At 42.0% G+C, this 23,967-nt stretch overlaps 1 protein-coding gene across 5 annotated transcripts in view; it reads left to right on the top strand.

The window, feature by feature from the left end:
- Positions 1–537: 537 nt before the first annotated feature.
- Positions 538–23,967, top strand: part of LOC126983507 (rho guanine nucleotide exchange factor 11-like) — a 106,554-nt gene continuing 83,124 nt past the window's right edge. For 2 of the 5 annotated variants that reach the window (XM_050836284.1, XM_050836275.1), the window contains exons 1-3: positions 539–1,240; positions 21,808–21,950; positions 23,128–23,235. In XM_050836284.1, coding sequence (XP_050692241.1) covers positions 1,230–1,240; positions 21,808–21,950; positions 23,128–23,235 — 262 coding nt within the window. In that variant the 5' untranslated portion in view covers positions 539–1,229. Of the gene's footprint in view, positions 1,241–21,807; positions 21,951–23,127; positions 23,236–23,967 lie in introns of those variants that run through there. The other 3 variants (XM_050836259.1, XM_050836268.1, XM_050836289.1) reach the window with 3 other exon arrangements.

Below are 23,967 nucleotides of genomic sequence, written 5' to 3'. Positions count from 1 at the left end.
GTATTTACTCCCACTGGATGTAAACACGCACGTTACACGTACAAGTTATGTCACACACACACACACACACACACACTGTATATTTACTCCCACTCGATGTAAACACGCACGTTACACATGCAAGGTATGTCACACACACACACACTGTATATTTACTCCCACTGGATGTAAAGACGCACGTTACACATATATACAAGTTGTGCCACACACACACACACACACTATTTACTCCCACTCAATGTAAACACGCACGTTACACATACAAGCTGTGTCTCTCACACACACACACACACACACAGCCTCCGCAGCCACCCTCGCCCTCTACATCGTCTCGTGCTTTTATTATATTACTCCAAGATCCGGAAATCATGTTACACTTTCTTTCACGTGGAATGTCGTGCTGGGCCTGAGTGGGGCAAGTTTTTGTTCGCACAGACGTGTCGCACCATCACATCGAACACTTGCGGTGAAAAGAACACCCTGCAGAGGGAAGGAAGGTTGCATAAATCGCTAGTGCATTGAAAAATAATTGACTATTATAAAAGTGAGCAACTCGCATTGTTAAGAGTGATGTCAGAGAGGATTTTTGCGGGGAAATATTTTAGCGATCTTCGAATACGGCAGGAGGAGGAGGAACTGTTCTTCAATACTGAATGTATTTGACGTGTTTTGAAAGGTGGAACTGCTAGAAAAAACATATTTGAAGATTATCATTCATTTCTAAACAGTTGTGTATATTGTCCTTAAATTATTTGAGCCCACAAGTGGACCAATTTCAATATTGTGTTAGATGGACCCAGTTGTTCCTACAATCCCCGAGGGTGTCCCTGGGGGTTGTGAGGCCAGCCAGGGGCCAGCAACAGGCTGTTAATGGCGTGGCTGGGGCGGCTGGGGGCCGTGGCGGCGGCGCTACTTCGCCAGGAGTAGGCGGCTCCGCGGCCAACATGGCGGCCAGCGTGACGGGGTGACAGTGACAGTGGTAGTGTTTTTCTCGCGTTTCCCGCGTCTCCGTGACCCAGAGGCCGTGTTTGTCAGTGTGTGGCGTGTGGCAAAGATAGCAAGTCAGTGAAACAGTGAGCGTGAGGGTTGGCGACCCCTGGGGGCGGCACAGGGCGGCCCTTCCCCTGCAGAACACAGCGCCAAACATCCGTCAAGCAGCGGCCCTCAACACGGGATTACATGACAGACCAGCCGCTCCGGAGACCTCCGCTGAGGAATGAGCCTTCAGCATGGATGAGCGGTGAGCGGCACGGGCGTGGCGGGCCCCGCGGGCCAGGCCGCCCCCTTGTTTACATGGGGGTGCCCACTGGCGCCTTGTGCACCCCCCCCCCCCTCCCTTAGCCTCTGCAGGCCTCGGTGCTGGTGTGCCCTGGCCGCCCTGTCCTACACGGGCGGGGCGGGGCGGCCAGGCACGCCCTGCTGCAGGCCACGGCCAGGGCAGGGCGCGTCCTGGTCACTGGAGGCCAGGGTCGTGGTGCCCTGCCCTGCCCTGCCTTGCTGACTAATCCGGGCAGGGGACACACACACTGCTGAGGGATCTCCCCCACCGGGCACCACCACCCAGCTACACAGGGCATGGGCTTCTTTCCCCACCCACCACATTATGTTGTTTACTTCCACCAAACAAAGTCCACAGCCAGCCACTAATACAGTCACTTGACTGCTGTGGGTGTGTGCTGTGCTGCAGCTGAGGTGCAGCACAGCACCACCTACCCTTGTATCCAGTATATACATCACATTCTACAGATTTACATAAAAAGTTATCAAATTATTATCCTACCAATTTAGCCTCAATATCGTGGTGTCAGTCAGGTTAGCTAAGGAATTACTGCTACTTGGACACTAGTGTGGGTGCATACTTAACCAAGGAACCTTCGTGACCCATGCTGAGTTCAACATGAACAGACAACCCTGAGAGCTTTGTCTGTCCCTGTTACATGTCAGATTACGGTAACTCAAATTTGGGAGCAGAGGCCAAGGAAATCCTCCACCTGCTATGTTTCTATAAACAACCTGTTGCATGCTATCCTCAGACCTCTCTTTGGTGAAACAAATGATAAACCCCGGATACCATTAAGATGTCTGATAAAACAAAAGTATGTGCTCATTAAGATCCTAAAAGGCCCAGTTTGTCATAATTAATGGGGTTGAGTTCATTGGGTTTGTTCAGGTCATTAGTTTGGGTTTGGCAAGTTTGGTTTTGGTAACATAGTAAAGGATTGGTTAGTATTCATCATATTTGTGCTGCCAACATAGTAAAGGATTGGTTAGTATTCATCGAGCTCATATGTCATATTTGTGCTGCCATAATAATATAAGTTGTTTTCAACAATATGATACAGTTGCCATGGATGGTGTTCCAGAACTGAGCTTTTATCATGAAAATTAAGAAATTGGTTAAAGTTCCTGAAGTCATGATCCATAGTTAAGTAGGTTTATCTTGTGTTAAAGATGGCTGTTTCATTACTAATGGATTAGTGAAGCATGAAGATATTCATCAACACATCAGTATCAGTGGCACACAACCTAATGACTAGTGGCACAGCCCTTGGGTTGTCATCTAAAGTTACTTGTGTCAGACATAAAAATAAGGTAACAAATAGGCATGGTGGCCATAGTTGTGATTGTGTTGTCCTGACAAAAATGGTTGCTTGGGGGGGGTGCAGGAGTGGGGACAAAATAATTTTATTATTTGTCACTGTCTTGTTTTTCAAATCCTTGTCTGCTATTTAAGGGGACTCAGTTTGGGTCATTATCATTTTTTATTTGTTATTGGATCTTGGCAATAATATAAAGAGAAGGGGGAGAAATTTGATTGGGGTATTTTTTCGTGTATTTCATTATTGGGTTAGGTTGGTTATAAGTAAAGAATAGGAATATTTTACTTATTATATAATGCAGTTCAGATTAAAGTCTATAGAAAATTAAGACAATCTAATTATAAAACTGGTGGCAGGCCATCTCTAATGGGTGAATGTTGATGGCAGCATGACAGTGATCATCTCTCATGCTGTCATCGCCATTCACTTGGGAGAGTAGGCATATATATAGACAGATTGTGATAATTAATTTTTTGGCAAAGTATGATCTGCTTTATAGGATGTATAAGAGTTACATCAGCAGGTTAATCCCTGCCTCTGTGTTACCATGATGTGCTGTAAGAATATTTACAAGCTGTGGCAAGCATACTAACCCACTGTATTCCAAGGTGATGGTGGAATACAGTTATGAACCTAGCAGTTATTTATAAAAGCAGAATACATAGTGGATTGAGGGTGGAATAACAAAAACATCAAGTGTAATGAATTCTAGCTTTGTGTGTGTGTGTGTGTTTGTGTGTGTGTGTGTGTATGTGTGTATTTACCTAGTTGTAGTTTTACACGGCCTGGGCTTACGCTTATGTGGTCCCGTCTCCGTATCTGTATTTGTCCAATTTTTCCTTAAAGTTGTGCACACGCTTTGTCAATACTACATCCTCACTTAGTCTGTTCCAAACCTCTATGTTTCTTTGCGGGAAGCTATATTTCTTTATGTCTCTCAAGCATCTTCCTTTCCTCAACTTTTTACTGTGCCCTCGTGTGTTGCTGACGTTTCTTCCTTCTCTTAGTAGTACTGTAACTCCTCATTGTCTACTTCCTCCATTTTAATTAATAGTTTATAAATTTGTATTAGGTCTCCCCTTTCTCTTCTTTGATCCCGTGTTGGTAGGTCCATTTCCTATAACCTTTCTTCATTTGACAATCCCTCAAGCTCTGGAACCTTTTTCGTTGCCTTCCTTTGTATTCTTTCTAGTTTTTTATGTGTTTCTTCTTATGGGGAGACCACACCGTTTCCGCATATTCCAATTTTGGTCTAATCATAGTGGTTATTATCTTCATCATATCCTTATCCATGTAGTGGAATGCTAATTCTATATTTCTTACCATTCTGTACATATCACAGAATATCCCATTAACATGACTCTCAGGCTGTTCATTATCCTCCCAGGTCTCTCTCCTTGTGTGTGTGTGTGTGTGTGTGTGTGTGTGTGTGTGTGTGTGTGCATCAGATGGAAGGATGAATGAGCAAAGTGGTTATCATTGGCCAAGGCAGGATGGCAGGATTGTTGGCATGCACTGATCAACATTGCAAACTAAGCTGGCAGCATGTGGCACCTGTCCACTGAGCCACAGACACTAGTGGGGGGGAAGTAAAGACATGTAGCTTATCTGCACATGACCAATCCTCACTCCAGGGCCACCTCAAAGCATCACAATGGCTTACATCACCTTGGACTATTGTGATTTATTTTAATAGCTGAAAGGGATCACTTGTGTTAGCCTATTTTCCTTGTCTCAATACCTGTTTTTCTGCTTATTTTACTTGCTGTGGATTACATGACCATGAAGAGCAGTTGTGCTTTAGTGTGGTTGTTATTGCCCCTAATCTTGGTATATAATTTGGCTTTCAGTGGAACTTTGTAGTTAGTTCTTTACCCTCTGAGAACTTATCAGGCCACTTATCGGTCTTGTTCCCTTAAACAATGGTTAATATATCTAATGGCTTGCTCATCATGTTTTGAGCTTTTATAATGTTTTATTTACCCTCAGTAATAAAAACAATAGTTTCTTGATGTTAGTAAGTCATGAAGCACTAGTAAAATAACTATTAAGCAAGTTGAACTGACATAAGCTAAGCTGCTTCTTTTACTCTTTAAAAGAAAGAAAATCACTGGACGGGGTGCCTGGGGCAAGCAAACATTTACAGTCTTGGAGGGAGAGTTCACCCCTCAGCCACACAACACACATCATTCATTGCCTACTTTAGACATTGAAATACAATTTAAACATAATTTGCACAGATTCTGTTATCAAGTGCATTCAGTAAAGCTTCAGATACTTTATCAGTTATAACATTACTGCCAATCTTTCTTATGGTTCATTATCAGGCTGGATGTTAAAAAGTATTGGTTATTAGAAAATTTCTAGAATCTTAAGGGATTAGAGTTAATTGCCAGCTCTTTGTTGCAGGGGTCTGATAACTGTTACCATGGCGAAGTATTTATTAACATAAGACAATGAGGCAGAAAATTAATCATTGATTTGGTTTTGGTTATACATTAGTTGCTCTCATAGAGGAGGTATTCAGTTGTACAGAGAGAGAGAGAGAGAGAGAGAGACTTTGTAGACTATGTAATAGGCATGCTTTTAAGAGGACTATTGTTCTTTTGGCTTGTTAGTCTTGTTTGTCAGATCAGATGGAATTTGGATGTCCTTTCTAGTTTCCAGTAATCATCAGTTGTCCTGTCCACAAGATTGGGAGTATGGTATATGATAGTTAGTAAGAAGTACGTACAAGATTTATATTTGATGGATATCCTAGGACTTGTTCTTTGAGCTCTATGTGATGTATGTAACTAATTGGCAGAAACTTATATCACAGATTTGGAGATCGGCTAAGTTTGTCTAATATTAGATTGCTGCTGTGTCATTTGGTTTAGTACTTGTTAATCTTATTTGTAGCTGCAGTTATTTGCTAATGGGAAAAGTGCAGAAATCCTCTGGTGTTGTATTATTCAATTACAGTATTTTTATACCTTTGGTATTGTCATCATCGTCAAAGGTTGTACGCCATAGCCTAGTGTAAGAAACATGATGAGCCCCAAAACATGTTACTTATGGCACACCTTTGTCTCTATGATGGCAGCACACCTATTTCAAGGCCGAGGTGACTTACCTGCTGTGTACACGGAGGAGATGCAGGTGTGTCTCTCTCCTCATGCAGAAAGCCATAGACTGACATCTCCTTAGGGTGCCTCCTTTCCTGTTATATTGGTAGCCTCCTTAAGGGTGATATTCATCGTGCTGGCAATGGGACATGAGCTTTTTGTTCTTACAAACCTTACCAGAAAACAGGATGGACTGCTATCTTGGGGAATTTCCTGTGTGGAGGTTAGAGCACAGCATCTCCTGACATGTTCACCGTGTAATGGCTCGCTTTTCAAGATATTTTGTCTCATGTCTGATGTTCATTTGTTCTTGCCTCAGATGATTCTCCTGATAGATAAGTGACATTTGACTTGCCATGGCGAGATGGAATGTTTGAGCAGTTGACATTGTTTTGTGGTGGATGATGAAGGATACACTTACTCCAGTGGGCTAACCATGCTTGATGGGAATTTATATATAGTCTTTCTAGCTATGCTTTTTCATAGAAAGCAATCAAAATTAAATTGTTACTGTCTAATGAATTTTTCCACTTTTAGTTTAATTATTCATCTTGTGGCATTTTGAATCAGTACATGCCACAGACACCACCAACCACGCCCAAGAGTACCCTCCCTATCCAAGTATAGCCAGACAAGACGCCTCACTGTCACCTGCCATATTTTTTTCCTTAGTCTACTCTTCTAGAATAGTTTCCATCTTCTGTGGTTTTACACTGGGAACGGCTTAACCAAGAGATTTCCCTTGCCACGTGTGCAATTTATATTTCTTCCCTGTTTGTAATATTGATTTAGCCATACTTTATTGAACACTTTGATCTGTTACACTTGGTACTTTTTCATTTGGAAATATTGTATTCCTTTCTCAAGTACTAAGGGTAAAGTCATCATTCATTAAATGCAAAAATGTCAATATTTTGAGTTCTAAAAGTGAAAAAATGCAGATATGTAACCACCACTGATCCTTCCAAACTTTTGAAGACACAATGCTGTCGCACCAAGGGCTCAAGGTGGTCTGTGGACAAATTCCTCTGCATGGGATGTAACATCATTGTTGGTTATAGCATCTTAACCCCTCGGGGCACCATGAGTTTCATAAGTTTTATTTTCCGTGGTTTTTTGCATCCCATGCCTCTATAGGTCAGCTCCAGGCATTTTTTCCATTCACCAAAGTATTTTGTTAGTCAATATTTGCCCCCAGAAAATACTTTTATCCTTATAAATAATTTATCAGTGTTTTTTTTTTTTTTGTTGGTTAGTTTGACATGAGATAATAAAGAAAATATATAACAACATCTTATAGATCCATGTGGAATAAAGTATGCATGTAGGCTACATATAAACAATTTTTCAACTTACTTTATGTTCCCACCTCCATAGCTAAAAACATTGTGGGCCAGTTTATAAATGTAAGTGGATATGTAATATCAGAATTTTATGATGATCCTTTGTGTGACTGTTGAATGTCAATGTGAATATTAGTTCTTGAGATACATAATAGTGGGAAAAAAATGCCCTTTTTTCTTAAAGCAAATAATAAATCAACTTTTTAGCAAATACTGTAAACCACAGATCAGGAAAGATACTCATAAAATTTGTATCACAGGAGCCCACATATTTATCTGGTGGTGGAATTCAGGCGGTGAGCTTTGCATCAGTGCAAATGAAATAATTTTGATTTCACACATGTTGTGCTGCAAAATATTCTCATTAAGTCAGTAAATAGTATACATTATCATCAGCTGAATTTTGTGAGGATTACTGTGCTATCATGATTTTGCTGCAGCATTAATTACTGAGAAAATTGAGCAATAATGAACATTTAATGAAAAAGAGAAATGTCCTCTTTATTTTTTGCAAAAAATATCTTACAAACATTTAACATATTTCTAGCACATTGAACATTACGCAGCAAGGAACAGACTCCTGAAAATATAATTATCATATTGACGTTTTCTTGTGGTGGAATTTAAAAGTTGACGGATGCAATTATACATATGTAGTAAATTGGTGAGCTTCAGCATAAGTAAAATCATTTTGACTTCTCACTCCCTTAGCTGTGTAATTATCTTCATGAGCTTATAAATACTATACATTTCCATAAGATTTTTTTTTTTTTTTTTTTTTTACAGCAGAGGAGTCAGTTCAAGGGCATAAAAAAAGGTAACATGTTAAAAAAAAAACCGATACTCACTGCTCCTAAAAAGAGTTAGAGGAGTGGCCAAAAGATAGGTCAATTTCGGGAGGAGAGGTGTCCTGATACCCTCCTCTTGAAAGAGTTCGTCGTAGGCAGGAGGAAATACAGAAGAAGGAAGATTGTTCCAGAATTTACCAGTGTGAGGGATAAAAGAGTGAAGATGCTGGTTAACTCTTGTAAAAGGGATTTGGACAGTAAAGGGATGAGCTTGAGTAGAAAGTCATGTGTGAGGAGTAGAGAAAGTACATGGAATGTATGCCTCCATTCCAGAGACAATCACCTCTGTGATGCACTGGGCACACACAGAGGGGTCTCTATCCTGGAAGCAGTAATCATTCCACGGGAAATCGGAAAAGTACATCCTCAGGTCGTGCCACTGAGCTGAAGCAAAATGCCAGAAGCATCGCCTCTTTGGTGGGTCCAGAGGGTGTACAGGAGTGATAAGACAGGATACAGAAATAAGGTTGTAATCGGAGGAGCCCAATGGAGAGAACAGTTTGACAGAGTAAGCAGAAGGGTTAGAGGTAAGGAAGAGATCTAGTATGTTGGGCCGGTCTCCAAGACGGTCGGGAATACGTGTAGGGTGCTGAACCAACTGCTCTAGGTCATTGAGGAGAGCAAAGTTGTAGGCTTGTTCACCAGGTTGGTCAGTGAAAGAGGATGAAAACCAAAGCTAGTGGTGAATATTAAAATCTCCCAAGATGGAGATTTCAGCGAAGGGAGAGTGGGTCAAGATGTGCTCCACTTGAGAGTTCAAGTATCATTATCATGGTATCCTTAGAATCATGATACAACTTTTTATATACCAAGATAATTGATCAAAGGAAAAGCTATCACCAGAATAAAACATATATAAAACGTATATAAAACATGATAATTTAGATAACAATGAAATATCAATGAAATAATGTTGGGAGTACACATGTCATCATTCAGCAGTGTTGCAGGTCCTTTGATTCCTTCATGTACAGCTGCAGTTGAAAGCAGTGCTCATGCCATAACACCCGCTGTGCTGTGTGGCCATGGGGTGTGTGAAAGGTTTAAGGGCAGCTTTCACAGTTGTCTGGTACGCACCCTAACCAAAGGCCCTACCATCCTGGTAACAGGCATTACTATCGCCTCGATCCGCTTTCACAGTCGCTGTTTTTGTGGTATCGGCGACTACCAGCGTGGTAACAATCATGACATGACGAAGGCGCGTGATTCGGCAGTGTTGGTATGCTGGAGCGGCGGGAAATGTCAACATTACATCAGCTGAGCGGAGGATTATGAAGGAGTAATGTGAAAAATAAACGTACAAAAAGTAAACGTGAAATATAGATATAAAGAGTAACTGTGAAGACTAAATATGATGAAAAATATGGAGTGTGTTGCTGATACACCCCTCAAATCTGCTGATAGCCTAATATTTCCTAGGCAGAAAAGGTGAAATAATGGTGAGAAGTATTAATTAAAGTTCTCTTATATTAGCAGATGTCAGCGAGACAGACTCTTCACCTATATCAGTTACATTTATTCATTATTCACACTTATTTATCAGACCACATTTATTCTTTACTTAACCCTTTCATTGCTAAACGCTCGCAGCGAGCGTTAGGCGTATTTGCCGGTGGCGCTAAACGCTCGCTGCGAGCTCCACCTGCACTCAAATCTCCCGCGTATGAGAGTGTTCCAACACTAATTCTCACAACACAGGATTGCCAATTGAGTGGGTTCTTCACTAAATTTGGTGGAAAATCATATCAGCCCAGCGCGGCAAATCTACGGACGAGTAACTGGTGGATGTTCTTGCCCAATATAGCGGCATTTTTGCATAGCTTCATCTATCACCTGACTGATTCTCTGACCAAATAGTTGTAAATATTGCAGTTGGCAATACTACCTTGCCAGAGTCTGAAGGAGAGATGTCCGCAGTTGCCTCAATATGGCTGATCATCCTGCACGCACCGACGTGAGTGTTAACATTCAACACTCCCTGAACGTGCATGTACGTTCGCAAGAGAGGCATACATAACTGACTCCTATAGATCTGGACCTCCTCTTTCCAGTGGTGTTTTTGGTTTTTGGCTGTGATGAATAGTTTTTGAGATACAGAGGTTAAAAGAGACCCCCCATTGGGCTCCCCAACTGCGCCTGAGGAGATAGTCACGTCCGCACCGCGCGCAAGGAAAGGGTTAATAGGGCTGATTTCATTATATATATGCCCTATACATACATATTAGTCTAAATAGAATAATACGAGTTTGACAAAGAAGGCGTAACAGTTGAATAATGGTGACAAGTATTATTAAGGTCTCTCCCTTCTTTGTTGTGTACTTTTGCAACATTAAACCATAAATCAATCAAATTGAAATTCTCAGTAGGACGTTTACTGGTCAGCAGGTGAAGTGAGTTCATGTCATTCAAATTCTAAATTTTTTCTCATATTACCATTGAAGCTGTGCAATGTGTTGCTGTATTGTTTAATATTTTTTCACATCTATTTAAAGAAATAATATAACCATTTGAGAGCAAGAATTTGTATTATTTACTAATTAATGTCATTGGTAAGCTCCACTGGGGAGCCCCTGCAGCTACCAGAGGTTCCAATCTCTGGTACTGATGCAAACAAACAGCACCGCGAAAGACGACTGTGAAAGCGGATTTCTTGTTGGTTGCGGGGATTGCTGCTCATTGGTAACGATCAAAACAAACAAACGTGACTGTGAAAGTGGCCCTAAATCCCACAGCAGCCTGGGTGGGAGGTGTGACTGACGGAGAACACTGCCTTTGTATGTGGCTTGTGCTCCGACACAAGCCATTGGAGGGTTGTTAGTCATTTCATTTTAGTGAGGGGGAGGAAACCCTTTCTCACACCAAAATTGATGTCAGTGGAGTGAACAGCTATCTTCCAGTATTATTTATGTTGAGAATGACCCCAATGGTATTATGGGTTGACTTTTGCGGTACATTTATTTTCACGCCATTTGCATCATAGTGTGGTAAGGGGTTAATTTTATAAATAAGAAAACTCACAAAAGTGATCATATTACACTTGATGAAGTACACACATGCAGTTTTACTCCCTATGGCTTAAGGACAGAAATACCCGTCTTAATCTCCCATCTCTTTAAACAGTTCTAAAACACTATCCTTTTATTTTACAGTGGCTTTTCTTGCCTTTACTATGTCTACCATGCTCTTGTACATACTTTTCTTTGATCATCTCATCCTTCTTATACTCCCCAAGTGAATAAATACCATACTTGTGATGACCTCAGTAAATCTATAACATAGTCTCTCATCCTTTTGAGAGAGCCCGGGTTCAATTCCTGGGCGGAGTGGAAAAATTTGGGTGGCTTTTCCGATACCCTATGCTCCTGTCCACCCAGCAGTGAATGGGTACCTGGTATTAATCGGGGGTTGTGTCCCGTCTCCTTGGATCTGTTCCTTTCTCCTATAATTCCTTCCCCTTCTGTCTCTCTCCGGCATATGACAAGACTAAACGAAACTTTCCAAACTTTCCAACTCATCCTTTTCAGATACTTTTCCTCATTGCTCTTAATGATCCATCCTTGTCACATCAGCACCTCCAGCTCCTCCTCACTCCTTTTCTCTTGACCTCTGCAATGTCCATATATCTTATTTCCTCCTACTTTATAGACAGCAAGAACAGTTCATGCTCAGATTCATATTCCCTCTCCCATTGAAATTGACTTGCATGGGTTCTCTTTTACGTGAGGTTTAGGTTCTGTGAAAGCAGCACATATGAGAATTTGCATAATGAACATAAAGGGATGTGTTGTATGACCCCTCCTGAAATGGTTACGGTACTTATCACACATTGTAACCTCAACACTGCATTAGTGGGTAAAGGTAAAACTTGGGGCAGTGCTGTAGGTGTGTATGGTCTTTGTGCTCATCACTGTTGCACTTGACCTTGAGCCTGTCACGGGACACAGGACAATGCGACGTCCATGTTACCACAGTTTACCTTCCCTAAGTTTCCCAAGATATCCATTTATCAACCATCCTGAAGGGGAGGATGAACAGCTGGGTGCTGACTGCCTGGGCCAGGATTTGAACCTTGGCCCCTGTGTTTGTAGCTATGCATGTAAATCATTACATCACAGAGATGCTACTGTAAGCAACAAAATAACTATTATTAACCGTAGAAACAGTATAATATATTGCATAAGTTGCCCAAAAATGTTGTCCTCTTGCCATATGGCCAAACTAAATGTTTTATTAGCTGAGTGCTACAAAGATGGAGGTTCTTGTGATATTCCCCAAACCTCTCTGCTGGCTGCCTTGGGAGAAGAGTTTACAGACAATCCTGTGCTAAAAGCCGCTGCTGTTATAGCCACAGGCATAGCTGGGCATGATAACAGAAAACCTTATTCCTGATAACCGATAATTCCGATACTAGTTAGCGATAACTCCGATAGGTGAAAACGATACTATGTTGATATTTCAAATAAAAAAACATAGATGAATTAAAATTTTCATTATCTGTATTTTAGAAAACTTACAAAACCTGAAAACCACACGTTGACACGTACCTAGGGACGGTGATACTAGAAATGCCCGAACCGGTGTTGTGTTATTTGGCGTCCCCACCGTCAAAAGCTGGCGCTTTTGTTTACAAACACTGGTCTCTCGTGAACTGCGCATGCTCAGACCAGCAAGCGTAGACCTGTACAGTCTCACAAAGCTTTTTAACCATAATTAAGAGTTGCTGGAAGGCTGAATCAGACATACAGTACCACTACCACCATCCCTGCTGTTTCTAGAACGACACTGTACGAGTTATATTTATATGTACAGAGTGTCGTTCTAGAAACAGCGAGGATGGTGGTACTGTTTGTCTGAATCAGCCATCCAGCAACTCTTAATGTGTTAAAAAGCTTTGTGAGACTGTACAGGGCTACGCTTACTGGTCTGAACATGCGTAGTTCATGAGAGATCAGTGTTTGTAAACAAAAGTGCCAGCTTTTGACGATGGGACACCAAATAACACAACACCAGGTGCCTTCAAAACCATGGCATGCTCACAAATGAATATGGAATATCAAATTTGAGGCAGTTAATAATCATTTTTGGGGCAAAGTTAAATAATTTTTCTCTTTGATAAATTGATTTTTGAGTCTAACATAAAAAAATAACCTAGTGTTTTGATGTTGATGATCTAAGTATGAAATCTCTTCACTGAAGATATTACATACCCCGAAGGTTTTTCATACAACACCGGATGCCCGGGCCACGCATGCGCAGTAGGGAGGAGACAACGTTTTTTTTTCTGAGAGGCGGAAAAAAGTAGTGATTATCGCTGGTTTGGTTACAAAAGTAACGAAGATACTGATATATATTTAAATAAGTAGCGGATGGCCAATAACGTGATTTTGTTATCAGCGATAAAGTATCGCAATAGCCTATCGCGATAACGCCCAGCTATGGCTACAGGCAATGACATTCTAAGGAGATGGAATCCATATAGAAAAATTTTGGTATGCCTGCTCTGTCATCATTGCCTTATGTTTGTTTGCAAGCATAGCATCATAGTGCAGCAGCTGCTGCCCCTGAACTGTGTTACATGGCATTGTGCAGCATGGTACAACATTTCATATTCACTCTGGCCATGTACTAGGCCCTGAGATGCCCCAAAGCCATGGCCAGTATCTGTGAAGTATATGAAGGAATAATTAGATTTAGAGCAGAACACACTCGCATATCTTCGTACAGCCTATGCCTAAGAAGGGTGACTTCCAATCCCTCAAACTACTGCCCTATAGCTTTACTTTCCTGTCTATCTAAAGCTTTTGAATCAATCCTTAACCAGAAGATTCAGAAGCACCTCTCCACTTCTTACCTTCTATCTGATCGTCAGTATGGGTTCCGCAAATGGCATTCTACTGGCAATCTTCTTGCTCTCTTGACTGACTCTTGGTCATCCTCTCCGTTTCGGTGAAACTTTCTCTGTTGCGCTAGACATATCGAAAGCCTTCGATAGAGTCTGGCACAAGTCTTTGCTTTCTAAACTGCCCTATTTCGGATTTTATCCCTCTCTCTGTTTCTTTGTCTCCAGTTTCCTTTCCGGCCGTTCTATCTCTGCGGTGGTAGACGGTCACTGTTCTTCCCCTAAACCTATTAACAGTGGTGTTCCACAGGGCTCTGTCCTATCACCCACTCTCTTCCTGTTATTCATCAATGGTCTTCTTTCCATAACAAACTGTCCTGTCCACTCGTACGCCGACGATTCCACTCTGCATTATTCAACTTCTTTCAATAAAAGACCATCCCAAAAGAAATTACATTACTCCAGGCTGGAGGCTGCAGAACGCTTAACCTCAGACCTTGCTATCATTTCCGATTGGGGAAAAGGAACCTTGTGTCCTTCAATGCCTCAAAAACTCAATTTCTCCACCTTTCAACTCGACACAATCTTCCAAACAACAATCCCCTATTCTTCGACAACACTCAACTGTCACCTTCTTCAACACTAAATATCCTCGGTCTCTCCTTAACTCAAAATCTTAACTGGAAACTTCACATCTCTCTCTCTCTCTCACTAAATCAGCTTCCTCGAGGTTGGGCGTTCTGTATTGTCTCCGCCAGTTCTTCTCCCCTGCACGGTTGCTATCCATATACGGGGGCCTTGTCCGCCCTCGTATGGAGTATGCATCTCACGTGTTGGGGGGCTCCACTCACACGGCTCTATTGGACAGAGTGGAGTCTAAGGCTCTTCGTCTCATCAGCTCTCCTCCTTTTACTGATAGTCTTCTACCTCTTAAATTCTGTCGCATTGTTGCCTCTCTTTCTATCTTCTATCGATATTTTCACGCTGACTGCTCTTCTGAACTTGCTAACTGCCTGCCTCCCCCCCTCCCGCGGCCTCGCCTCACACAACTTTCTACTCATGCTCATCCCTACACTGTCCAAACCCCTTATGCAAGAGTTAACCAGCATCTTCACTCTTTCATCCCTCACGCTGGTAAATTCTGGAACAATCTTCCTTCATCTGTATTTCCTCCTGCCTACGACTTGAACTCTTCCAAGAGGAGGGTACCAGGGTACCTCTCCTCCCGAAATTGACCTTTCTTTTTGGCCACTCCTCTGTACTCTATTCAGGAGCAGTATATAAGTAGCAGGCTTTTTTTTTTTCATTGCTTTCTTTTTTTTTCACACCCTTGAACTGTCCTGTAAAAAAAAAAAAAAAAAAAAAAAAAAAAGACTAGAAATAGTGTTGGCTTATGGGGAGATTTCTTTCACTTGTATTCAGAAATTTGTAGAAAAGGATGCAGATACTCAAATTGACATATGCTGAGGAGGCACACAACAAGAACCTTGTATAGCCTGCTACAGCTTTTTCGTATTCCAACTTCTTATCTGTTTTATGATGATAATGACATCAATGTGGGACCTAATCAGTGCTATTAACTTGTTTGCCACCATATGTACCACCGGTGGTACATTTTGAACTAATAATAGCCGCCACTTGTGCCTCCAGTGGTACCGTACATCACTGATAAGAGAAAAGAAAAAATAAGTACCAATGATTTGACTTTAAATTTGGTAGAAACACATAACAGACTAATGAAATGCAAGTTTGATGATGAAAGTACCCAAACTTTTACTGAAGGACTTTTATTCATGTCAGAAGAAAACTTTTATATAGCAAAAAATGCATGTCTTGTACATATGGCTAGACAAATAAAGAGCAATATCCCTTGAAATACAATGAAATAATATTTTGTCAAGATGCAAAAACAATTAGTCTAAAAAGATATAACAAATGTTTTCCTTTGAAGTGCCATCACCACTTATCAGAGCACAGAATAGGAGCCTTCCATTTAAAAAAAGTCTCCTATTTATGGCTACATTCATGAAAGGCAGCATCTTTGAAAACTCATATAAATACTCCCTTATTCTGATGGAAAGCAGTCAGTCTCAAATGATATAACACTTTCCTATTTGCAGTGTCATTACTACTCATCAGGGTACAAAAAAAGGAAGTTTTCGTCGTACAAATACAAAGCATGTGCCTGATTTATTGCCAGCCATGTACAAAGCACTTTCCTTGAAAAATCAGCTAAAAGTTCTTTTCTCCTGATTCTAAAAAGAAAACCCATTTCTTTCTATTTCTGTTGCCATTATTACTCATCTGAGTGCTTTCTTTATCATTCTTTATGTTAACTCATTTCTTGGAACATAATATTTATCATTTATGGCATTGACAAAAGGAGACAATTATTGTAAATAGATGAACTTTTTGTACCGTCAGTGGCCAGATACCCAAAAATTTCATTATGAATTGTAAATGTATTGCCATTTGAGCCATAGGTGTATCACAGAATACATAAACCACTGGTGGCTCACGTGGCACTGCTGAACGGTTCAGACTGATGCACTGTATCAGTGTCCCATGACTTTTAGTGTTGTACAGTACTGTCCGTAGGTTGCGAGTTTCAAGTTTGCGATTCACCGAGTTTGCGATAGGGACCCAAAAAATTCAGTTTATATTGAAAACTGAAATTGCGATATGACCCGAAAGGAAAAGGAAAAGGCTGCTAGAACCGGGTTTTTTCACACCTTGTTGTGGTCCTTGACTCCCTTTCTTGCTCTTACCCACCCCCTGGGCCTTTCCATTGGCTGTGGGAAGCATGGTGAGTGGGATCCAGGCAGCCAGGCGCATGTGTGCGAGCAGCCCCGACCGCGCGCTGGGCTTGAGCAGCTGACGGGCAGCTGATGATGGTGATGGTGATGATGAGAGTCGGCGGCGTGGCCTTTGCATCGGTGCCACCTGAACGGTATTTTTATCAAGGCCCGTGTGTGTGTGTGTGTGTGTGTTTGTGTTTATTGCGGGCCCAGGCTCCTCAATTTGCTAATTCTTATTTTCCACATGTTGCGCGGGACTTCTTTCTTTTCTTCTTGGAAGAAAAGAAAGGGAGTCAAGGACCACAACAAGGTGTGAAAAAACCCGGTTCTAACAGCCTTTTCCTTTTCCTTTCGGGTCATATCGCAATTTCATTTTTCAATAAAAATCTAATTTTTTGGGTCCCTATCGCAAACTCGGTGAATTGCAAACTTGAAACTCACAACCTGGAGACTGTACTGCACTTTTTTTGTGATGCGGTACCACTGCACTAAGTACCGCACTTGCCCACCTCTGACTATCTGTACTGCACTCTACCCTATAGTCTGTTCCGAGCAAGAAGTCGGTTCAGGGTGGAGCTGGTATCGTCGTTTACCTCTACCCATGCTGCCAAATCAGCCTTCGTACATGCGTCTCTCTCTTATTTCCCATCCATGTGCTATTTGAAAGCGATATTTTATATATTCTGTATATAGTAAAGGAAGCTACATAGTACAATGAGTGTCAATGTTTAGGATTATAACAAGGATTTGCATAAATTCTATGACATGTGGCAGCGATTTTTTCCCATGTTGCCACGTTGTGGTGGTGGTAGTGGTGGTGGTGGTGGTCGGTGTGTCCCCCTAGGTCCCTCCCCCGGGTTGGGAGGGAGAGAGAGGGAGAGAGAGAGAGATAAACAGGTGGGTTGTGGGTGGGTAGGCCGGGAGAGAGTGCTAATCTGATAATTGGCGGTCGAACTGGCAGCGCTGCACTCATGGGAATTCTGGAATCTGCCTCACCTTGAACCGACTTCATGCTCTGAACAGACTATAGCTGTTTTTGTGCAGCCAGAGTCATTGATGATAAACAGTTGTGGACCCAAAACTTACCCTTGAGAAACAACAATGGTTTTGGCAGTAATGTTAATTTGGAATCAAGGCCCATTTTCAATAAATAATTGTTTTTGAATTATTAATATTTCATGGGTACTGTTCATTTGTCTCATATTGATATACTTACCCATCCCTACTTACACCCTCTAACATGAAATACAGAGTTGTGCCCACATGTGACATTCTGACCTTTATAACCTATAATTGTTAGGGTCAGTGGTCAGTAATGGCTTCTATATTTTTTTACCTCCGGGGGCTAGGGTAGAGGTGGTGGAGGGAGTGACTTGCTTCATGAGTGCCCAGCAACTTTCAAAGATGATAAAAAAGAGTAAAGCTAATACCTCAAGTAGCATGTTTACGCAGTCAAGCATAAAGAAGAAAGTGTGGAACGCATTGAGAGCGTTGCATAGAGCATTGATATTGTGAGGAAACTGAGCTGTCCTTACTAACTAGCCTATAGTGCATAACATTAAGGGAAACGTAGAGGAGATGAAGAAGAGAGTTGAGGTGGCCAAGATATATTTCAGTAGGGCTCAAAACACTAGGTGGGCTGTGACTGACAGAAGTTAGAAAGGCCTCAGAGAGACAAAAATGGATGAAATTTTCAAGGAGGCAGCACCAATAAACCTTTTTAACATTCATTGTGATGTCACACAAATAACATTTTGCTTTCTAAACAGTGCTTTTCAGAGACTCACTAGCTGTTAACCCTTTCCATATGGTGACGCAGACGTCGGCGTCACAGTATAGTGAGGGTCAAGAGAAAATGGAAGAGGATTAATCCTCTTTCATTTCCTGTTAAGAAGTTTAGAAGAGGATTAACCCCATCACTCCGGCGACGCCGACGTCAGCGTCCGACGGCGTCACTGTTAGTCCTCTTCTAAACCTCTTTAAGAGGAAATGGAAGAGGATTAAGAGGAATTTAGAGGAGGATTGAGAGGTTTAGAAGAGGATTAATCCTTTTCCATTTCCTCTTGACCCTTTCCATACTGTGACGTCGATGTCTGCATCACGGATGGAAAGGGTTAAGAGGAAATGGAAGAGGTTTAGAAGAGGATTAACCCCTTCAATACGGTGACGCCGGTGTCAGCGTCACCGTATTGAAGGGATTAATGCTAAAAGTCTACTGTACCCTAGTTGACTTAGCCCTAGTCTCATCACATGCTCCAGTGTCATGAGAAGGCAGAAGCGCTGTCTGCTAAGATTGAGCCCTTTCTATGAATCCACTGGCTCAGGCTCAAGTCTTGGTCTGGGCAGTTGGTATGCAGCTCACCCTGCTCTTCATCCTCCTTCTCAGGGTGGTCAATAAATAGGCACCTGGGGAAACCTGGGGAAGATAAACTGTGGTAACCTGGATGTGGCCCTGTGTCCCGGGGTAATGGGTTTTAACCATAGCTGGGCACGATAACAGAAAACCTTATTCCCAATAACCGATAACTGATAATGGGAAACCTTATCGGTGATAACCGATATTCGTTAACTGGTGACACAAATATAGGCGATAACCGATAACCAATATAAATCCACAATTCTGATACTAGCTAGCGATAAGTCTGATAGGCGAAAACGATACTATATTGATATTTCAAATAAAAAACATAGATGAACTCAAATTTTCATTATCTGTATTTTAGAAAACTTACAAAACCTGAAAACCACACGTTGACATGTACCTATAATGGCGTCCCCATCGTCAAAAGCTGGTGGTTTTGTTTACAAACACTGGTCTCGTGAACTGCGCATGCTCTGACCAGCAAGGGTAGACCTGCACAGTCTCACAAAGCTTTTTAACCATAATTAAGATTTGCTGGAAGGCTGAATCAGCCATACAGTACCACTACCACCATTCCCGCTGTTTCTAGAGCGACACTCTGGACGAGTTGTATTTATATGTACAAAGTGTCGTTCTAGAAACAGCGAGGATGGTGGTACTGTTTGTCTGATGCACCCTTCCAGCAACTCTTAATGTGTTAAAAAGCTTTGTGAGACTGTACAGGGCTACGCTTACTGGTCTGAACATGCGCAGTTCACGAGAGACCAGTATTTTGACGATGGGTCACCAAAAACCATAACACCGGTTGCCTTCAATACCATGGCATGCTCACAAATGAATATGAAATATCAAATTTGAGGCAGTGAATAATAATTTTTTGGGCAAAGTTAAATGATTTTTCTCTTTGATATATTGATTTTTGAGTCTAACATAAAAAATAACCTAGTATTTTAATGTTGATGATCTAAGTATGAAATCTCTTCACCGAAGATATTTCATACCCCAAAGTTTTTTCATACAAGACCGGGTGCCCGGGCCACGTGTAGGGAGGAGACAACGTTTTTTTCTGAGAGGCGGAAGAAAGGAGCGATTATCGCTAGTTTGGTTACAAAGGTAACGAAGATACCGATATATACAGTCACCCCCCGCCGTTCGCGGTCTCACCCATCGCGGTTTCGCGTATTCGCGGTCAACTAATTGTGACCCCCTATACGCTGGCCCCAGATTCGTATGACGATGCATTGACGCTAAATCGGAAGGCCGCGCGGTGGGGGAAGGGAGAGAGGAGGGAGGAAGGCAGAGAGGAGGGAGGGAGGGAGGCAGAGAGGAGGGGGGAAGGGAGAGAGGAGGGAGGCGGGGCAATGGACGTTAGGTTGCTCCTGAGTGACGTCACGGTTAGACTGTGACGTCATGCTTTCCTATTGGCCAGCAGCTCACTCAGGGACGACTGCTATTGGTCGAGATTTTCTCATAGCAACATTATCCTAAAAAAAAAAAATTCACGCGCCGCCACACTGCAGTGTTGCCAGATTGGGCTACTTATCGCAAATTGGGCTACTTTTGGGTCTTCTGTGCTACTAAATTTTGACCCCAGGGTGAGTGTCTAACAAGGTCTTGTCTCATTTCAGTCATTAAAAAGAACGAAAAAAACATGTTTTATATGACGTGTCAGAGGTGACTTCCCCAAATGCATATTTTCCCATAGGGTTATAGTCCCGCCGTTCGCGGTTTCGCGCATCGCGCCGAAGTCCGGGAACGAAATACCCGCGAACGGCGGGGGATGACTGTATTTAAATAAGTAGCGGATGGCCAATAACCCGATTTTGTTATCAGTGATAAAGTATCGCGATAACTTATCGCGATAACGCCCAGCTATGGTTTTAACCCACCACAGGCTCAAGGGTCAATGTGACGGAGATGAGCACCAAGGCCACGTGCAGCTATAGTGTATGCCTCCAACTTTACTTTTACCTTTTCCAACAACCAGCATCAAATTGATTGCTTGGAAATTTTATACTATTGTAACTTACATCAAAGTTTTACAACACATCCAATATTTACCTTGTAGTAGCCATGCTAAAGGTAAACATTTTGAACTTCTTGTCTGGCTTAATGTCTGTCAGCATGAAGCTACTTTCTACAGTGATAGAGTTTTTAGGAATTCTTGTATTTTGATGTGGCAGGCTGCCTTAAAATCAAAGACTAAACATTTCTGTTGTTCAAATAGGGTTCAGTTACTGTGTGAATAAGTGCTGTCAGTGGTAATGTATTCAGTCTTTTTACCTAAAGAGTTTGCCTTCTTTGTTAGGTTTCCATAGTTTCTTGGACTAATGACGCTTGGTGGTGTACAGAGTAATCCAGTCACTGAAACAATCAGATTGAGGATGCAAGGAGTGTGTTGTTCTGAATGCAGAAATGCAAAAACATCAAGGCAGCCCTGTTTCAGTTGCTAATGAAGGTGGAAATAGAATTTGTTTGGTGTTGTCCAAGTCTATCAAGGAGACAGATTAGTAGAAACATGATTTGGTCATAACCTGTCCACTTCGACTGGTACGGATTTGGCCTTCACTGGTAGCCTGGTAACATGTAGTCCCAGGCCTTTCTCCGCCTCTGCGGTGGAGAGTGGAGTGTTTCCCATTTGGTATTGGTATGCTGGATATCCCCTCCCAAAGTGCAGGACTTTACATTTTTCTTTATTGAATTGTAGCAGCTACTTTTTGTTCCATTCCTGTAGCTTGGTGATGTCTTCTTGTACGAAATCCATGGTCTAGGGGTTTAAGTAGTGGTGATAAATATAAACGGTGACAGGAAATTTATAATTAAAGTGTGACATTAAGGCATTGTTCACAGATCATGGCTGTGTGTATGTGTGCATATGTGCATAGTGCTAATACTGTGGTTATCTTGCAGGCTGGAGTTGATAGAAGAGGGCAATGATGACCGACCGAGCGACTCCAGCAGTTTGCGGAATGTGGTGATCCACAGGGGCGATCATGGGTATGGACTCACAGTGTCGGGCGAGAGTCCAGTCATCGTGCAGGACGTGAAAGATGGTAAATAATGGTGGTTGTGGTGATTGTGATAGTGGTGTGTTTGGCTCATGCTCAGTTGAGTTGTCAGCTGCTTTATGTCAGGATACACTGGTTTGGCTTTGAGTGCTTGGGGGTGTGGAAGAGGCTCAGAGTGGCACAGAGCAGGTGGTTTGGGCTTGATGTGATTTGGTACAGCTTGTGTTTGCTCACTTGGAGGTAGGGTAGAATGTGTGTGTGCTGGTAGTTTGATATGCATCCTTTGGTTCAGTGAGAGTTGGGTCATACTGTTTAAACTAACTATGCTGTTTGGGCACACCATTTTTTTTATTTCTTTTATTTTTTTACAGTGATGGAAACAGCTCAAGGGCAAAAGAAAAAAGAAAACAATGATAAATAAGCTTGCAAATCACTGCTCCTATTAAAAGAGTTCAGAGGAGTGGCTGAAAGAGAGGTCAATTTTGGGAGGCGAGGTGTTCTGATACGCTCCTCTTAAAAGAGTCCATGGTGTGGAACCAATTCTTTGAACACATTGGGTTACTGCACAGGTTGTATGAACTCACTCTGGTGGGTGGGAGTTCTTAAAATTTATCATGGTGCAGGAAGAAGCCTTTGGACCTGGTGTGTATTATTTAGGGCAAGGTGTGTGATTCATGGAAGTGTGGGACGGATGATTTGTGTCACAAGTTGTTGGGCCTTGCATGAGAGAACCGTGGAATGGGGCGTGGAGGTTGAGTGCGATACAGTACACGCTGTGGTGTATGTAAGGGAATGAAGTCTGTTGCATATTCAGTGTTGGAATGGGTAAAATGTAATACATACATGAGATTGTTCTAGCATGTGATGAGAATGCAAAATAGTATGCAAAAGGGATGTATGAGAAAATTGGAAGGGCATGTTGTGACTGGGAGACAAGCAGCCATGTGGATTGATAGCATTAAAGAATACATTGCAGAGGCAGTGGTGTGTTGATGTTGCCCTGAGTGTATGAAGAGGGGGAGCTGGAGATATTCCTTGGTTGCTCCCTCAGGAAGGCTAGTTTCAAGAGGGAACACATTGTCAGACCTTTAGATAGAGAGGCAGCTTAAGGAAGAACTCCGAGTCAACTTTGACATAATGCTTAAATTATTCTTATTGGCTACAGGGTAGTACTAACTAGAATCTGATAAATGTAGTGCATCACTGAATGTTACCCCAACAGGAGGACCTGCAGCTCAGGCTGGTGTCAAGAAGGGCGACTCCATCATCAAAGTCAATGGGACAATAGTGTCCAAGATTAACCACAGGGAGGTGGTACAGATCATCAAGTGTAAGTATTACTACTGCCAGGCAGCCCATCTAGTTTGTACAGAGTGTTCTGAGTGAGAGGTCTCTCAGGGTGTTTTTCTCAGGTTTTTTTTTGTGTGTGTGAATCTGCTGGGTTAGACTGCTGAAGTTCTGGAAGGTGATTTGAGCCTGGTTGGTCATCTGTGGTATAGAAAACATGTTTTGTAGCTCCTATAGAAAGCATATGTGTGGATAGGTAGTCATCTGGAAGGTGTTTCTTAAGGCTTTGGTGTTAAACGTTCAGAATGCTGAAAGTATTTCATGAGGACTTACTCCACTGTGGACTCCATCAGCAGGCACTGTAGAGGTGAATTTTGTTGATGGTTTACATTTGTCAACCCAAATACTTGTGGTGAACTTACATCTAGTTCTGAAGAGCAGTCACCATGAAAATATCGATAGAAGATAGAAAGAGATGCAACATTGCAGTAGAATTTAAGAGGTAGAGACTGCTACAAAGAGGAGGGGAGTAGATGAGACAAAGAGCCTCTGACTCCACTCTGTCTAGCAAGAGCTGTGTGTGTTGAGTCCCCTCACACATGAGATGCATACTCCATATGAGGGCAGACAAGGCCCCTGTATATAGACGGCATTTGAAACGGTGGAAAAGAACTGGCAGAGACGATACCAAACTCCTAACTTAAATGTGTTGTATCTCTTCACATCAAGTGTGTCATATATCTGCAAACTCAACACATTTTTGTTTGATATTTTT

Source organism: Eriocheir sinensis, chromosome 5, assembly GCF_024679095.1.
Source record: "Eriocheir sinensis breed Jianghai 21 chromosome 5, ASM2467909v1, whole genome shotgun sequence".
Lineage (NCBI taxonomy): Eukaryota > Metazoa > Arthropoda > Malacostraca > Decapoda > Varunidae > Eriocheir > Eriocheir sinensis.
Note: the sequence above shows the minus strand (reverse complement) of the source record. Positions and strands in the feature narration are given on the sequence as shown.